At 39.9% G+C, this 12,951-nt stretch overlaps 1 protein-coding gene and 1 non-coding gene across 2 annotated transcripts in view; both read right to left on the bottom strand.

The window, feature by feature from the left end:
• Adamts17 (ADAM metallopeptidase with thrombospondin type 1 motif 17) overlaps window positions 1–12,951 on the bottom strand; it is a 344,165-nt gene that overhangs the window by 133,217 nt on the left and 197,997 nt on the right. The window contains exons 11-12 of the mRNA XM_027922179.3: window positions 2,490–2,591; window positions 1,350–1,495 (exon numbers count right to left, since the gene is read on the bottom strand). Coding sequence (XP_027777980.3) covers window positions 1,350–1,495; window positions 2,490–2,591 — 248 coding nt within the window. The remainder of the gene's footprint in view (window positions 1–1,349; window positions 1,496–2,489; window positions 2,592–12,951) is intronic.
• On the bottom strand, window positions 8,323–8,429 carry LOC114081190 (U6 spliceosomal RNA). The gene has a single exon (XR_003580738.1). It is a non-coding gene; the product is annotated as a U6 spliceosomal RNA (small nuclear RNA).

Genomic DNA, 12,951 nt, shown 5'->3' on the forward strand with positions numbered 1-12,951 from the left:
AGTTTTTCTGGGGTTGAAGACTTATCCGCCCTGAGATGCTTCGCTCTACCCTCTTGCTCCCCATAATGGGGAAACAGGGGCCCACACATGGGACTTCCTTGAGATCATATGACCAATAACCAACAGAGCCAGGCTCAAACCAAAGCACCATGAATCCAAACCTACAACTCTCTTTTTGGGGCCAGAGGTCAAGCTATTAACTTCAACATAAAAAAAAAAAACTGTAAAAATTGAAACCCCCCTTTATTAATTTCTTAGCATTTAGCCAAATAGAGTTTCTAACCATCTACCCATTTGTGCTTTTAGTTAAGAAATTATTTCCAATAGATAAAATGCCTACTATGTGCCAACTACTCTGTATTATGTTGTGAAAAGACATACTATGCACTGCCATATATGTTCTAGTCACTGACTGAACTATGGGCACATGCCTTCCTTTATCCAGGAGGTCTCTGGTCCTAGCTGGCCACTGAAATCATCTGAGAGACTGAAGGCATTCACTCTCTGTGGCCCACCAACGGCGTCTGTGTGATTTAATTAACAAAGCTTGAGCATCAGAATTTCTAAACACAAGAGGTACTTGCTAATTCTTCATTGACATGACATACATGTGCATATAAAGCATTTCTTTCTTAGTCATGATTTACAACTTGCTCATTTTCCAAATTGACATGACACCCAAGACAGAAAACAGACCATTAAAAGAAACACTTTAAATTGCGAAACAAAGATTAAAGGGAAAACTTGTGTTGATGAACTCATAAAAATTGAGCTCAAATCTATCTCTGGATCCAAGGGTGATCAGGAAGATCTTGGTGTCATTGTAATCAGTAAAATAACTGAGAAGAGAAAAAAACACCCCCACCCCCATTTTTTTTTCCTGTCAAATACTTCTAGGAAGACTTGTGAAAAGTATTCCGATGAACAAGATTGCTAAACACACAGATTCTTTGGACTAATGAACAAGAAGCCTGCTTCAGAGTCAGCCAACAGCTAATTTGAAGGCTGGACTCCATTTCCGGAAGGTCTACAGGCTTCCGGAGAATGACCCTTGACTAAGTAAACCACGAAGCTGGCGAGACAGACTGCAATCCAGCTGTCTCAGGAAATCTCTCTCCCAGAGCCTAGGCAGGGAGTCAAGAAGCCAGCTCACCACAGGACTCCTCCACCTCCGTGTTCAGGGAGAGCTCTAGAGAAGCCGAGATGCCATCTGACACTTGAGCCCTTGCACCCGACCTTGGTTTTATCTCATTTTCCTCATGCTTGGTTCTTGGTATAAGGTAATATAACTGCAGGTGGGCCAGACCCAGGGAGGCACCTTGGAGAAGGCCTGGTCAAGGGGCACTTACGGCGGGTTGTCGCATTTCCTCTGCCGGAACCGCGCTCCTGTCCCACATGTCCTGCTGCACATGCTCCAGGAACCCCACAGGCTCCAGTCTCCATCTACATGCTCCGGGATGGGCGTCTTGCTCACACACTCCCCAGCACGGCACCACTGAAACACAGGAGGGAGGGCCGGGCCTGAGCACTCAGCAGAGCTTCTCCTTTCCCAAAGGACTGCGGGTCCCTCCATAAGGCCCCAAATTGATTTTTGAAATTTACATAAAAGTAGACTATTACAGGATGTGCATATTTGTTGTCTATTGATTCTACCTGCTCAATCTGATACCTATCTATATTTCTCTGGGGTTTGGGTTTTGCCTCAAACTTCCCCATACAAAGTGGCCCATTGGGATTTTATAAATTCTCGGAAAAAGGATAATTCTGCATAGCTTGTGAAGGAACCTGAGCATTGGCAAACTTTGCTTAACATGACCGTCTATCTCTCTGTTATGGGTTCTAGGGTAGGGGTTGGTGCACAGGGATGAGAGCCAGCTCCATGTCGATCACTGTGGTTCTTTCTAAGGATAAGAAGCCAATCCTCTAAAACACATGTTCCCAGAGTGAGTGTGTGATTTAGTGGCTCCCAATCATGGTATCAGGATGAACCGTGACTTTCTTTTCAACCATTGCAATGAAACTGAGGGCAAAGCTGTATGGCTGCTGGTTCTAGCCAGCTCTCCTCCTAACATTTAAAATCGTTCCTGTCCAAGAAGATCAGGTTTGCCCTCTTAATGTCTAGCTAGAACTGGACAACAGTGTTCTTATCAACTTCATTGCATGTTAACTTTTTGTGTTCAGCAAGTGCAATTGTTTTCCATTTCAAGTAAACTGATGGAAAGATTCCCTTTTAAGTAAATTAACTCATGGCACAAAAGGAGTTATTCTAGAAAATATACTAAAGTAAATAATTCTTGCATCTTTAAATGAAAAAAGGAGGTAATGAGGACACCCATGTGTCTGCAGTGGGCTCCATGGGCATTTCTGCAGTGACTGTGGGATATTCCAGGGGATCTTGAGCAGAAGACACTCTGCCTCTCAGAAGGAAATGTGTCCAGTACCCAGGAGAGTGGGGCTGCTATTGGCAGTGGTAGGAGGCAGGGGGTTACCTTGTCTGCCCCACACTCGGTGCCATCCAGGGGAGGATCCAGCTTGGTCTTGCAGGACGTATCTCCTTCTACCAGGCACCACAGTCCAGCGCACATCAGATGCTACAGAACATGGAAAGGAACTGTGACTGACAAGAACACCCACATGCATGTAGGCTATAACTGGGGTCAGAAGTGTAGTCCAATTAACCTTGAATTTGGGATCTGAAATGTAGGGAAGAGGGAGGGTCATGAATTGAGATGTTCAGAAAACAGGAGCATCGTTTCATCTGGTTTATTGAGCTCAATGAAATTCTGCGAATTTATTCCTAGGAGGGCTTGTCTCATAGGATTGAGTTTAACAGTCCACCATCTGGTAATGAGGATCTAAGAGGCATCAGGGAGACAGCCTCTGCCTCCTGGGAGTAATAAGCAAACAATTGCTTCCACTTAATGTATTGAGGGATAAGGCAGGCACCCACCGGCTGCACTGAGCTCACAGGAAATGAATGTAACCTAACTTCGTTAGAGAGGGTTTGTTGGAAGAAGCTGAGGCCAGAGGGGTGAGCAACTGTCATGAGGCTCAGAAATGAGAGTCCAGATGAAGGGCCTGAACCCCATGGGGTTACAGAGGCAGCCTTCCATGTTCCCTGCCTGGTTTCTAACTCAGCTAAGCTGTGCATAATTTCTCACAGCATTTCTTCTAGAGAATTTCACAACTGCACAACTATACAATTGCAATAATTAATTCTACTGAAACAGGAATGGGCATTTAAAAACACAGACTCTCAACTGTATTAATAAGAAATGTGGACATTGGCAAAGTGCTCAGAATGAAACAATTCATCAAAATCATTGAGGTTGACGTGGCCAGTGTCCTTCCCCAAACGACTTACATGCAGACAGCATCATTAGCTATGAGGTGATTTGGGGGGGGGGTGTCAGGCAGCACCCATATCCCACTTGGGGGGTAGGGAATGATTCTGAGGCATCATTTTGCTCGGAGGTTACAGGCGGGATAGTGCCATTGCACATGGCAGTCAGCTACCCATCAATGCACCTTTCTTGACTTCTCCCCTGCCATAGACAGCCCCCTCACGGTATTTCCTGGGATCACTTCCCAGATAAACTACTTGCACCCAAATCCTTGCCTCATGGCCTGAAAATTGAAAACAGATGTGCTTAAGGATCTTTTAAAGACACAGTGCTTCCTGGATGCCAAACCCAATCATGGCTAAGAGGCCTGAGCTGGAATGGGGAGACATGATCCTCCAGAGTATGGCTAGGGGATCTGCTGGTGTGCCTCAGGCAAGGAGTGGGGGCCCCTGTGATGTGGACAGCACAGTTATGGTATGGTTTGCAAAGGGTGTGCTGTGCTTAGTTTAGAGGTCTGCCGATCCAAGTAATCTCAAACATCTGCATGGACTAGATGCACAACTGTGCTGTCTACTGTCAAAAAAAAAAAAATTGTTTAGAGGTCTAAGGGACAAAAATAAATAAGAGAAAGGGAAGGAAAACAGAGCTGAAGGGTGCTTTTAAAAAGAGCTAAGAAAAGCCCACAGCAGCCCTTTCCCCTTTGCAAATATGTAGAAGCTTATCTGTGCCCTTAAAGAAGTCAGTGATTCTAGTGGAATACTGTTCAGAAAAGCTTACACGTTCCTATTACTGTTCACCTCTCAACGGAGTGGTAAAAAGATGAGAGCGCTGAGTGCAGCACAGCTGGTCCCATAAAGACTGACTGCACCTCATTAAATGCTTGATTCCTTGCACTTTGACCTCAGAGTTCTTCGAGAGTGTTGCATCCATGTGCAGACACGTGTTCATGAGGCAAGGCTGACCCAGGAGGGAATTTATGGGGTAGGAGTGCTTGGGATGAAGAGGAATAACAGCCACATCAGGAGAGGGGGGGAGAAGGTGGTGTGAACCATTTATTATGCACTTTATAGACAGTACTTTCCCATAAACCTTTTCTAATCATCAAAGAGATGGAGAACAAGGTTAGGCAGAGACTTCTCAAATAGAATCCTCCCCATACTAACCAGAAATGAAAAAATTAATGAATTATACTATATTAAAGTTAAGAATTTTTGTTTAACAAAAGACAACTATAAGAAAATGAAAGAAGGTATTTGTAACACATGGGGGAAACAATCTTAATACATATAACCAACAAAGTGTGTGCACTAGAATGTAGTTAAAGAAGAAAACAACCCCAGCTTTCTCTAGATCAATTAAGGAGAAGACCCAGAAAAATGGATAGAAGACTTAAACAGATACATCCCAAAGGAGAATATTTAAATGGCCAGGAAACATATAAGAAAATTTGCTCAATCTCTTTAGTTATCAGAGAAAAATACATTAAGACCCACCATCAGATGCCTTTGTATACTCACCAGAATGGTTAGAATGAAAAGGATGGGAATTCCAAGCGTTTACAAGACTCTTGCGCATTGGTGATAAGATTATAACTTGAAACAACAACTTTAGAAACTCTTTGGCAGTCTTTACTAAAACTGAAGACATACATTCCAATACCCAGCAATTCTACTCCTAAGTATGTTCGGACCTGTGCGTGTGTTCCTCAGGGGTCAAAGTACTGACCTCAAGTGATGGGTCACAAGGAAAACAGAGGTGGTGCACTAAAAATAATGTAACAAATTATGTTTGAACTATGTGCTTAAGGTTTATGTGAAACATTAATGTACTTTGTATTTAGACTTGGACCCATTCTCAAGATATCTTATTATTTCTATGCAAATATTCCTCAAAGACATTCCAACGCTATTTGGGTTGGTCTCAAGGCAGAAGCCACCCAAACATCCATGAACAATAGACAAAATATGATGCTTAGAATGATGGAATCACGTATGATTTTATTTATGTAAAGTTCAAAGACAAGTAAAACCATGGTGTTGAGAATCCGAATGGTGGTCAATTTTGTGTTCAACTTAAAAAGAAGGAAAAGGGGAATGAGCAGAAAAGAGACTCTGGAATTGCAGTCTCTGACCCAATCTGGACCACCAGCATTGCCCTATGGGCTCAAGCCAAGCAGTCATTCTGCTTCAAATTCATTTTCACTAACAGACAAATGGGTGAACCACATGACTGCCTGTCACTGCAATGTCTTCTAGATTAAAAGCTGGAATTCACATCATGCTATACAAATTATAAAGTGCTCCAAAGTCTGTCATCCTTTGCCACATGACAGAACCAGGAGGCAATCTGTGGAGGTCAAGAGGCTCAGGCTGGGTCAGAAACACAGTCTAAAGAAAGAAATTAAAATAAGGTAGCAGAAAGGGTATTTTAATATGAAGTCAAGACCCTGACCTGAAATGAAAGATCATCTCAGTCTCAGATTGGAAAGAAAAACTTTGTTCCAAGAAAAATGGCAAAGAATGATGAGCCCAGAGGCATGTCCTGATAGGTTATTAGATGTCAAAGATAAAGCAAATATTCTTTGGACAGCCTGACAATTGCATCAAATCACAGATAACAGGAAAAGACATCTTCCATGTGCAGATGCCTCTGCAATAGCATTACCTCAGAAGCAGAAGAGAAATGCTGATAAGACACAAGGAAAGGACACGTGACCAGGAATTTTGTACAAGTTGACATCCCTAATTTAAAAATTCACAATCTGAAATGTTCCAAAATCTGAAACTTTTTAAGCTCCAACAGGATAGATAGTAACAGTAGGAAATTTCCACTCCTGACCTCCTGTGCTGGTCACAGTCAAAATACAGGCACACTAAAAATGTCATGTATATGCAAGCTAACAGCAAGATATTATGGAGCATGACTGGAAAAATCTGAAGAAGAATACAGAAACAAACATTTAAAAATTAAATATATAATTTTAGAAGAAAAAAACCAATAAATGGTAACATCACTGAATGAGAGAATTGATGGCTAGAATGGAATTGAACATACATGCTATGTGCCTGTATGAGCATACCATGATGGACTCACTTTTAGGTATATCCATAAAGTACCAATTTAAAATAAACAAATAAATGAATAAATAGAAGGAAGACCAATATAGTAGAGGAAGGGGGATGGAGGAGGGGATGCACAAATATGTGAAAATGAATCCCATTATTATGTATAACTATAATACACTAATAAAAGCATTAAAAATATGAAGACAAAAGGAAGAAGGGAAATACAAATGATGGGTAAAGAAACAGAGAGGACTAAGAGGGAAATAGTAGCATGCATATGTTAATATGCCTGAGAGAGTAGATTTGGAGCAGAAGAAAGACTGGAGAAGACACAGACTGACAGCAAAGATCAGTCAGAATAGAGATCCCCACTTAATAGCGGGAGGCTATCCTCCAAAATGGAGTGGACATCTGTCTCTCACTATGCACACCTTTGAGGGACACCACCCTTTTGACTATGGGATAAAAACTACTGACTTGCTTTAAATTTTTTTTTAACTTAAAGACATTTCATTTTTAAAAGAAATTTTAAATATCACGAAGAATAGAAAACTTGAGTGTTTGCCTGGGAATAAAGAAAGAGACCAACTGTGAGGGGCAGGATGATGGAAATGCTCTGTGTATTGATTAGTTACAAAACTGTGCAATCGTCAAAATTCATAGTGGACATTAGAAAAGGACAATTTTACTGGATGTAAGTTACAATTTTTTTCTCTTTATTTTTAGAGAAAGTGATACTGGAAAGACAGGAGCTAAAATTTTACCTGAGTTTGGAAAATACAGGACTTATGGTATTCTACTGTATACAGTAAAAATAATTATCACGGTATAAAGAAGATGAGAGATACCTCCAGCACGCAAAATGTTTAAAAATATTTTTAGAAACAATATGCTTATACAAAGGTAATATACCTTTATTTGATTTGATAGTTTGACTTGAAAACTGGATCTAGTTGTTTATAAGAACTAACTTCAAATATGTATATCAATTTATCCGACTGATATTGAGAAGCTCTTCAAAATCTATCTGTGAATTTAAAAGTTTAGCAAACTCATCTTTGCTTATACAGCACAGAGCTGCGGCAGATCAGCTGGTAGCACTTGACTGTACAGGCGACTCTTTCTTAGAGGCCTTGAAGTATAGTGTCAAAGGGAGCTGCTGTCCAACTTAGTTTCCCTTTGGCTATTTAATGTGTAGATAATAAAGATGCAGTCTCAACCAGAAAATAGCATAAATAGAAGTCTCTGAAAACAGGAAAGACTGAAGTCCCATGATGTCACGCTTACTTCCAAGCAAAGCAAAGGTACTAAGCCAGGAGAGTCCTAACTAGGATGCTTTTAAAAGCACTGTTTTTGGTTTAAGGTTTGGCATCAACATCATCACATTCATCATTTTCCTCATCTTCCTCCCTCTTCTTGAAGCATTTTCATATATCTACTAGCTTAAACCTTCTTCAGGAATATATCTCCAAGAAGGAATATATCTTGAGAAACTAAAACATCTCTGATTCCACTGTTGTATTTGATAAACCACTGTCAGTGGTTTTCTTTTCCACTGGCACATTTCAAGGTACTGGGAACAGCCTCTGACCAACCAGCTAGCAAAAAACAGAAGTGCTTTGCCCAAGAACCTGCCAGGAAAGGAGTGCTGCCAATAAATACTCAGGAAGCTTGGAGGTGAATACTTCCCCAGTTGAACTTTCACATGAGACTGCAGACTGGGAGCCAACACCCTTTGCAGTCTTGTAAAAATGCTGTGAAGGCCTGGCTAAGACATGCTTGTGTCCTCAAACCACAGAACCTGACAGGTAAGACATGTGTAATGTGTTAAGCCAATATGTTCTGTGGTAACTTGGCAATATGGTAAGAAGCAGTAAAGACTTAACCCAGGTATATATTTTGTTTTCTTTTTAAAAAATATGGAATGCTTCATGAATTTGCATGTCATCCTTGCCCAGGGGCCATGCTATTCTTCTCTGTATAATTCCAATTTTAGTATATGTGGTACTGAAGTAAGCACCAGATACATTTTTTTGATACACTTCCAAACACCAAAGACAAGAGATGATCCTTAAAGTAGCCGGGAAGGGCGGGGGGAATATGGAAGATTAAATATTAAATATATTCAGTCAATTACAGAGAAATCACTGGAACAAGAATATCGATCATAATATCAACATAAGATACAAAATGCAAAGAAAATCCAGAAAGCACAATGGGAGGCAGCAAAAAGAAGCAATCCAAAGAGAAATTATAATACAAAACAAGGTGCAAGACCTAGGATTAGATATCTTACCTAACATTAAATGAGCTAAACTTACCTATCAAAGAATCCCTCAGATCACAAACCAAAACTATTTTCTAGGTAATAATAATTAGGGTTTGGCAGCAACATTATCACATTCATCATTTTCCTCCTCATCTTCTTCCCTCCTTATACTCCTTATACTGTTAACAGTACAGTTCTCAGTGGGGATTTTTGGCTGTAAATATCTATACATAAAATAGCTTAGCATTAAACCTCATGAAACAAAATTTGCTTGAAACAGGAGGAAAAACAACAACAACAAAGAAATTAGCAGAAGAGTTTACCTCATCTTAATTTATCACAAATAAATGGACAAAAATATAAGAATATAAAAGATTTAAATAACATAACAAGTTAGATATTATTGACAGAATTCTAGACCCTGAAAACAAACACACCTTCAATGTCATGGAACGGTCATTAAAACTAGCCTCAAAAAATATGGAAATTAAAACCATAGTACAATGTAATAAAATAGGAACTAAATTTTAGAAGTACTAGGGAATAAATAACCTTTCCACCTGAAAATCTTAAAACTCTTCCTTAAAACTCTTCCCTTTGTGGTCAAAGGGAAAAATCACAATCCAAACTGCAAATAATGAAGAAAATAATGAAAATGAAAACATTACATATCAAGATGCACACAGTACTTGGAATAATATTCAGAATCTCAAACATATGTGTTAACCCACAGGGAGAAAAATTAGTGTTCATTTCAAGAAGTTTTAAGAAGTTTGAAAAGGAAGGAGGATTGCAAGTTCAAGACCTGTCTCAGAAACTTAGGGAGAACTATCTCAAACTAAAAAAATAAAAAGGGCTGGGGATATGATTCAGTGGTAATGCACCCCTGAGTTCAATCCCTAGTACCACAACAAAACAAAACAAATACTGCAAGAAGTCATGATGAGACTTAGATATATTTCACTTCCTACACACAGGTTACACAAAAGAACATTTAAAACTCATGTTTTAGCTAAAGGTATAATTTCTTTAATATAAAAAATTCTAACAAATCATTTTAAAAAGATCAATAATCCAATACAGATAACCTAAAATAAAAAATGATTTAAGAAGACGGTTTACAGGCAGGACATGGTGGTACATGCCTGTAATCCCAACTATTCAGGAGGTTGAGGCCCAAAGGACCTCAAGTTTGAGGACAGCTTCTGCAACTTAGCGAGGCCTTGTTTCCAAGAAGGAAGGAAAAAAAAAGCTGGGAATACATTCAGTGGCACAGTGCCCCTAAGGTTGAACCCCCAGTATGGTGGTTGGGGGTGGGGAAGATAGTTTACAGAAAAGAATAAACTGGCTCATCAATACTTGAAAAAATGTTCAAACTCTAATGAAAGAAATGCAGTTCCACCTGCACTAGACTCATTCCTTAAATGCTTTGTCTGTCAAAGATCAGAAACACTGGGTGAAGCGCAGGGAAGCAGGTACTTTCCTATGTTGCTTATGGAAATGTGAATGGAGACCAACTGGGCAAAAATCTCTCAATGACTGATAAATACATGTGATTTCATGTAAAGTTCAGAGACAGGTAATACTAACCTGTGGGTCCAGAAAGTAAAATGGTGGTTATTGCTATGGTGAGGGAATAGAAGCGGGTAATAGGGACGCTTCTAGGACGCCATGATGCTTACTTCCTGATGTACAGGTCATAATTCTGGGCTCAGATTGTGAAAAATGAATGTAACCGTATACATAGGATTTTGCACACCTTTCTACGTGTTTCATCTTGTGTTATGGGGGACCACAATTACAAAATTTACATATGAGCAAACATGATCTTTTATCCACATCTAAGCATTTATCCTATAAATGGTTCTCAGTCTGTGGAGAGGTTTGCCTCCAAAAGTCATAAGAATGATAATACCTTAGTTAGCAAAGTGGTTGAAGTTGATGTCACCAGTCATAAGACATATTAACCTTACCACCTCAGTTGTATTCATCCCAGTAATACATAACTTCAACCTAGTTATAAAAAACATCAGACAAACCCAAATGACAAAACTCTCCAATGGTATCAAGGTCACGAAAGACGAGGAAAGAATGAGGAATTGTCATAGAATGAAGAGACAATACTGACCAAATGCAAAAGGGGCTCCTGGTTTGTAATGTGGTACAGAAAAAGGACACGAATGGGAAAACTGGTGAAATCCAAATGCTTAGTTCATTGTAAGGATTTTAAAAATCTTTAAATTTTTAAACTGATATATAAATTGTACACAATTATGGGGCACCGTGTGCTGTTTCAATCATGTATACCTTCTGTGATGTGAAATCGGGTTAAGTGTATCTATGTCCTCAAACATTTATAATTTCTTTGTAAATTTCTTGGTCTTAATGGTTCTATGATGTTATGGTTTGGATGTAAGGTGTCCCCCAAAAGCTCATGTGTGAGATAATGCACGAAGGTTCAGAGGAGAAATTAATCGATTAGAGTCTTAACCCAATCAGTGATTTAATCCCCTGACAGGGATTAACTGACTGGTAACTGAAGTAGTGGGGTGTGGCTGGAGGAGGTGGGAATTAGGACGAGGCTTTGGAGTATGTATTTGTACCTGGAGAGTGGAGTCTCTCTGCTTCCTGATCACCCCATGATGCGAGCTGCTTCCCTCCGCCACACTCTCTGCCATGATGTTCAGCCTCATCTCCGGCCCTGAGAAATGGAGTCAGCCTTCTATGCACTACGACCTCTAAAACTGTGAGCCCTCAAATAAATCTTTCCTCCTCTACAATTGTGCTGGTTGGGTCTTTAAGTCATAACAGTGAGAAAGCTGACTAAAATATATGATTAAAGAAGATGTTAACAAAAGGAGAAGTTTGGTGTGTGGTATGTATTATTTTTGTGCCTCTTCTTTGAAAGCAAAAATTATCTCACAATAAAGTTAAAATCTATCACAATCTACAGTTAGAAAAAAAGTTAAAACGGGGGGGCAACTATATTTTTACTAGTATTGACCAATTCCAAGATGCACTGTTAAGAGAAAAGAAGGCAAGATTTCACAAAAATATGGTGAGGCATGCTAGCGTTTATAGGGAAAAGGAAATGTATAAATGGTTGTATTTTGAATTTTTGCCTTATGTATATATTGCTTACTCATAAAAAAAATAACATAATTCCAAAACATTCACAATGATAACCGAATGTCTATAGTAGAAGTGGTCTCTGCTATAGTTTGGATCATAAATATCCCTCAAAGATTCATGTGTTAAAGTCTTGGTCCCGGCTCGGTGCTTTTGGGTCCTTCCTGGTGAAAACTGTGAGAGATGGGGACTAGTGGGAGGTCTTCCAGTCATTAGAGGTTTGCCTTTGAGGGGGCCAGAGGATTCTAGCTTGTTCCTCTTTCTCATTCTGCTTCATAGCTGCCATGAGATAACGAGATCTGCCTTATCACTTGCTCCCCACCATGATGAGCTGTCTTGTCACAGGCCCAAAAGCAATAGAGCCCAATGACCCTGGACTGAAACCTCTGAAACCATGAGCCAAATTAAAACTTCTCTTATTATAAGTTGATTATCTCAGGTATTTTGTTACAGTAACATATAGCTGACTGACATAGACTTTGTGTAATTATTTAGTGCCCACAAGCTGTTTACTAAGTTCTTATTAGATGAATTAGAAAATGTCAATGACTTTTCCAGAACAAATTCTTTCATTGTATCCTCAATACCACTACTTCTTTAAGTTCTCTTCCTCTTTCATCTGGATGACTGCAATCACTTTTCACAGGTCTTCTTGATTATAATCTCTCTCATACTCAACACACAGCTTGCAAATCTCAAACACAGACATCCAGTAAACCATCCTTCACTCTCTTCAGGACCCAGGGAAAACTCCTACTCCTGTCACAGGCCAGCCCAGATTCTCACTTGAACTCCTGTCCCTCTTCTTTCCTTGATACCTCCATGCATGCTTGTACTAAATGCACCAGAAAGCAATCTGCATCTTTGCAGAGGCAGCTGTTTTTATCTCAAGGGCTTTATCCTGTCCCTTCTGCAGGCTGTATAATGCTATATTGGAGATACAGGGCAGACAGTGAGCACGGCCTTCTGTCTGGGAGCTCAGTCCAGGACTAAATAAGTGGTCTCCACAGAGTCATATTCCTCTGCATTCTTCAAGGTCAAATCCAGGTGTTCATCTCTTGTGAAGGAAGTCTTTCCTCCATCCCCACCAGGAAGAGTCCCTCAGGGCTCTAACAGCACATTGACTTCACTGGACCTGCCAAGG

Source organism: Marmota flaviventris, chromosome 2, assembly GCF_047511675.1.
Source record: "Marmota flaviventris isolate mMarFla1 chromosome 2, mMarFla1.hap1, whole genome shotgun sequence".
In the NCBI taxonomy this organism is placed as follows: Eukaryota; Metazoa; Chordata; class Mammalia; order Rodentia; family Sciuridae; genus Marmota; species Marmota flaviventris.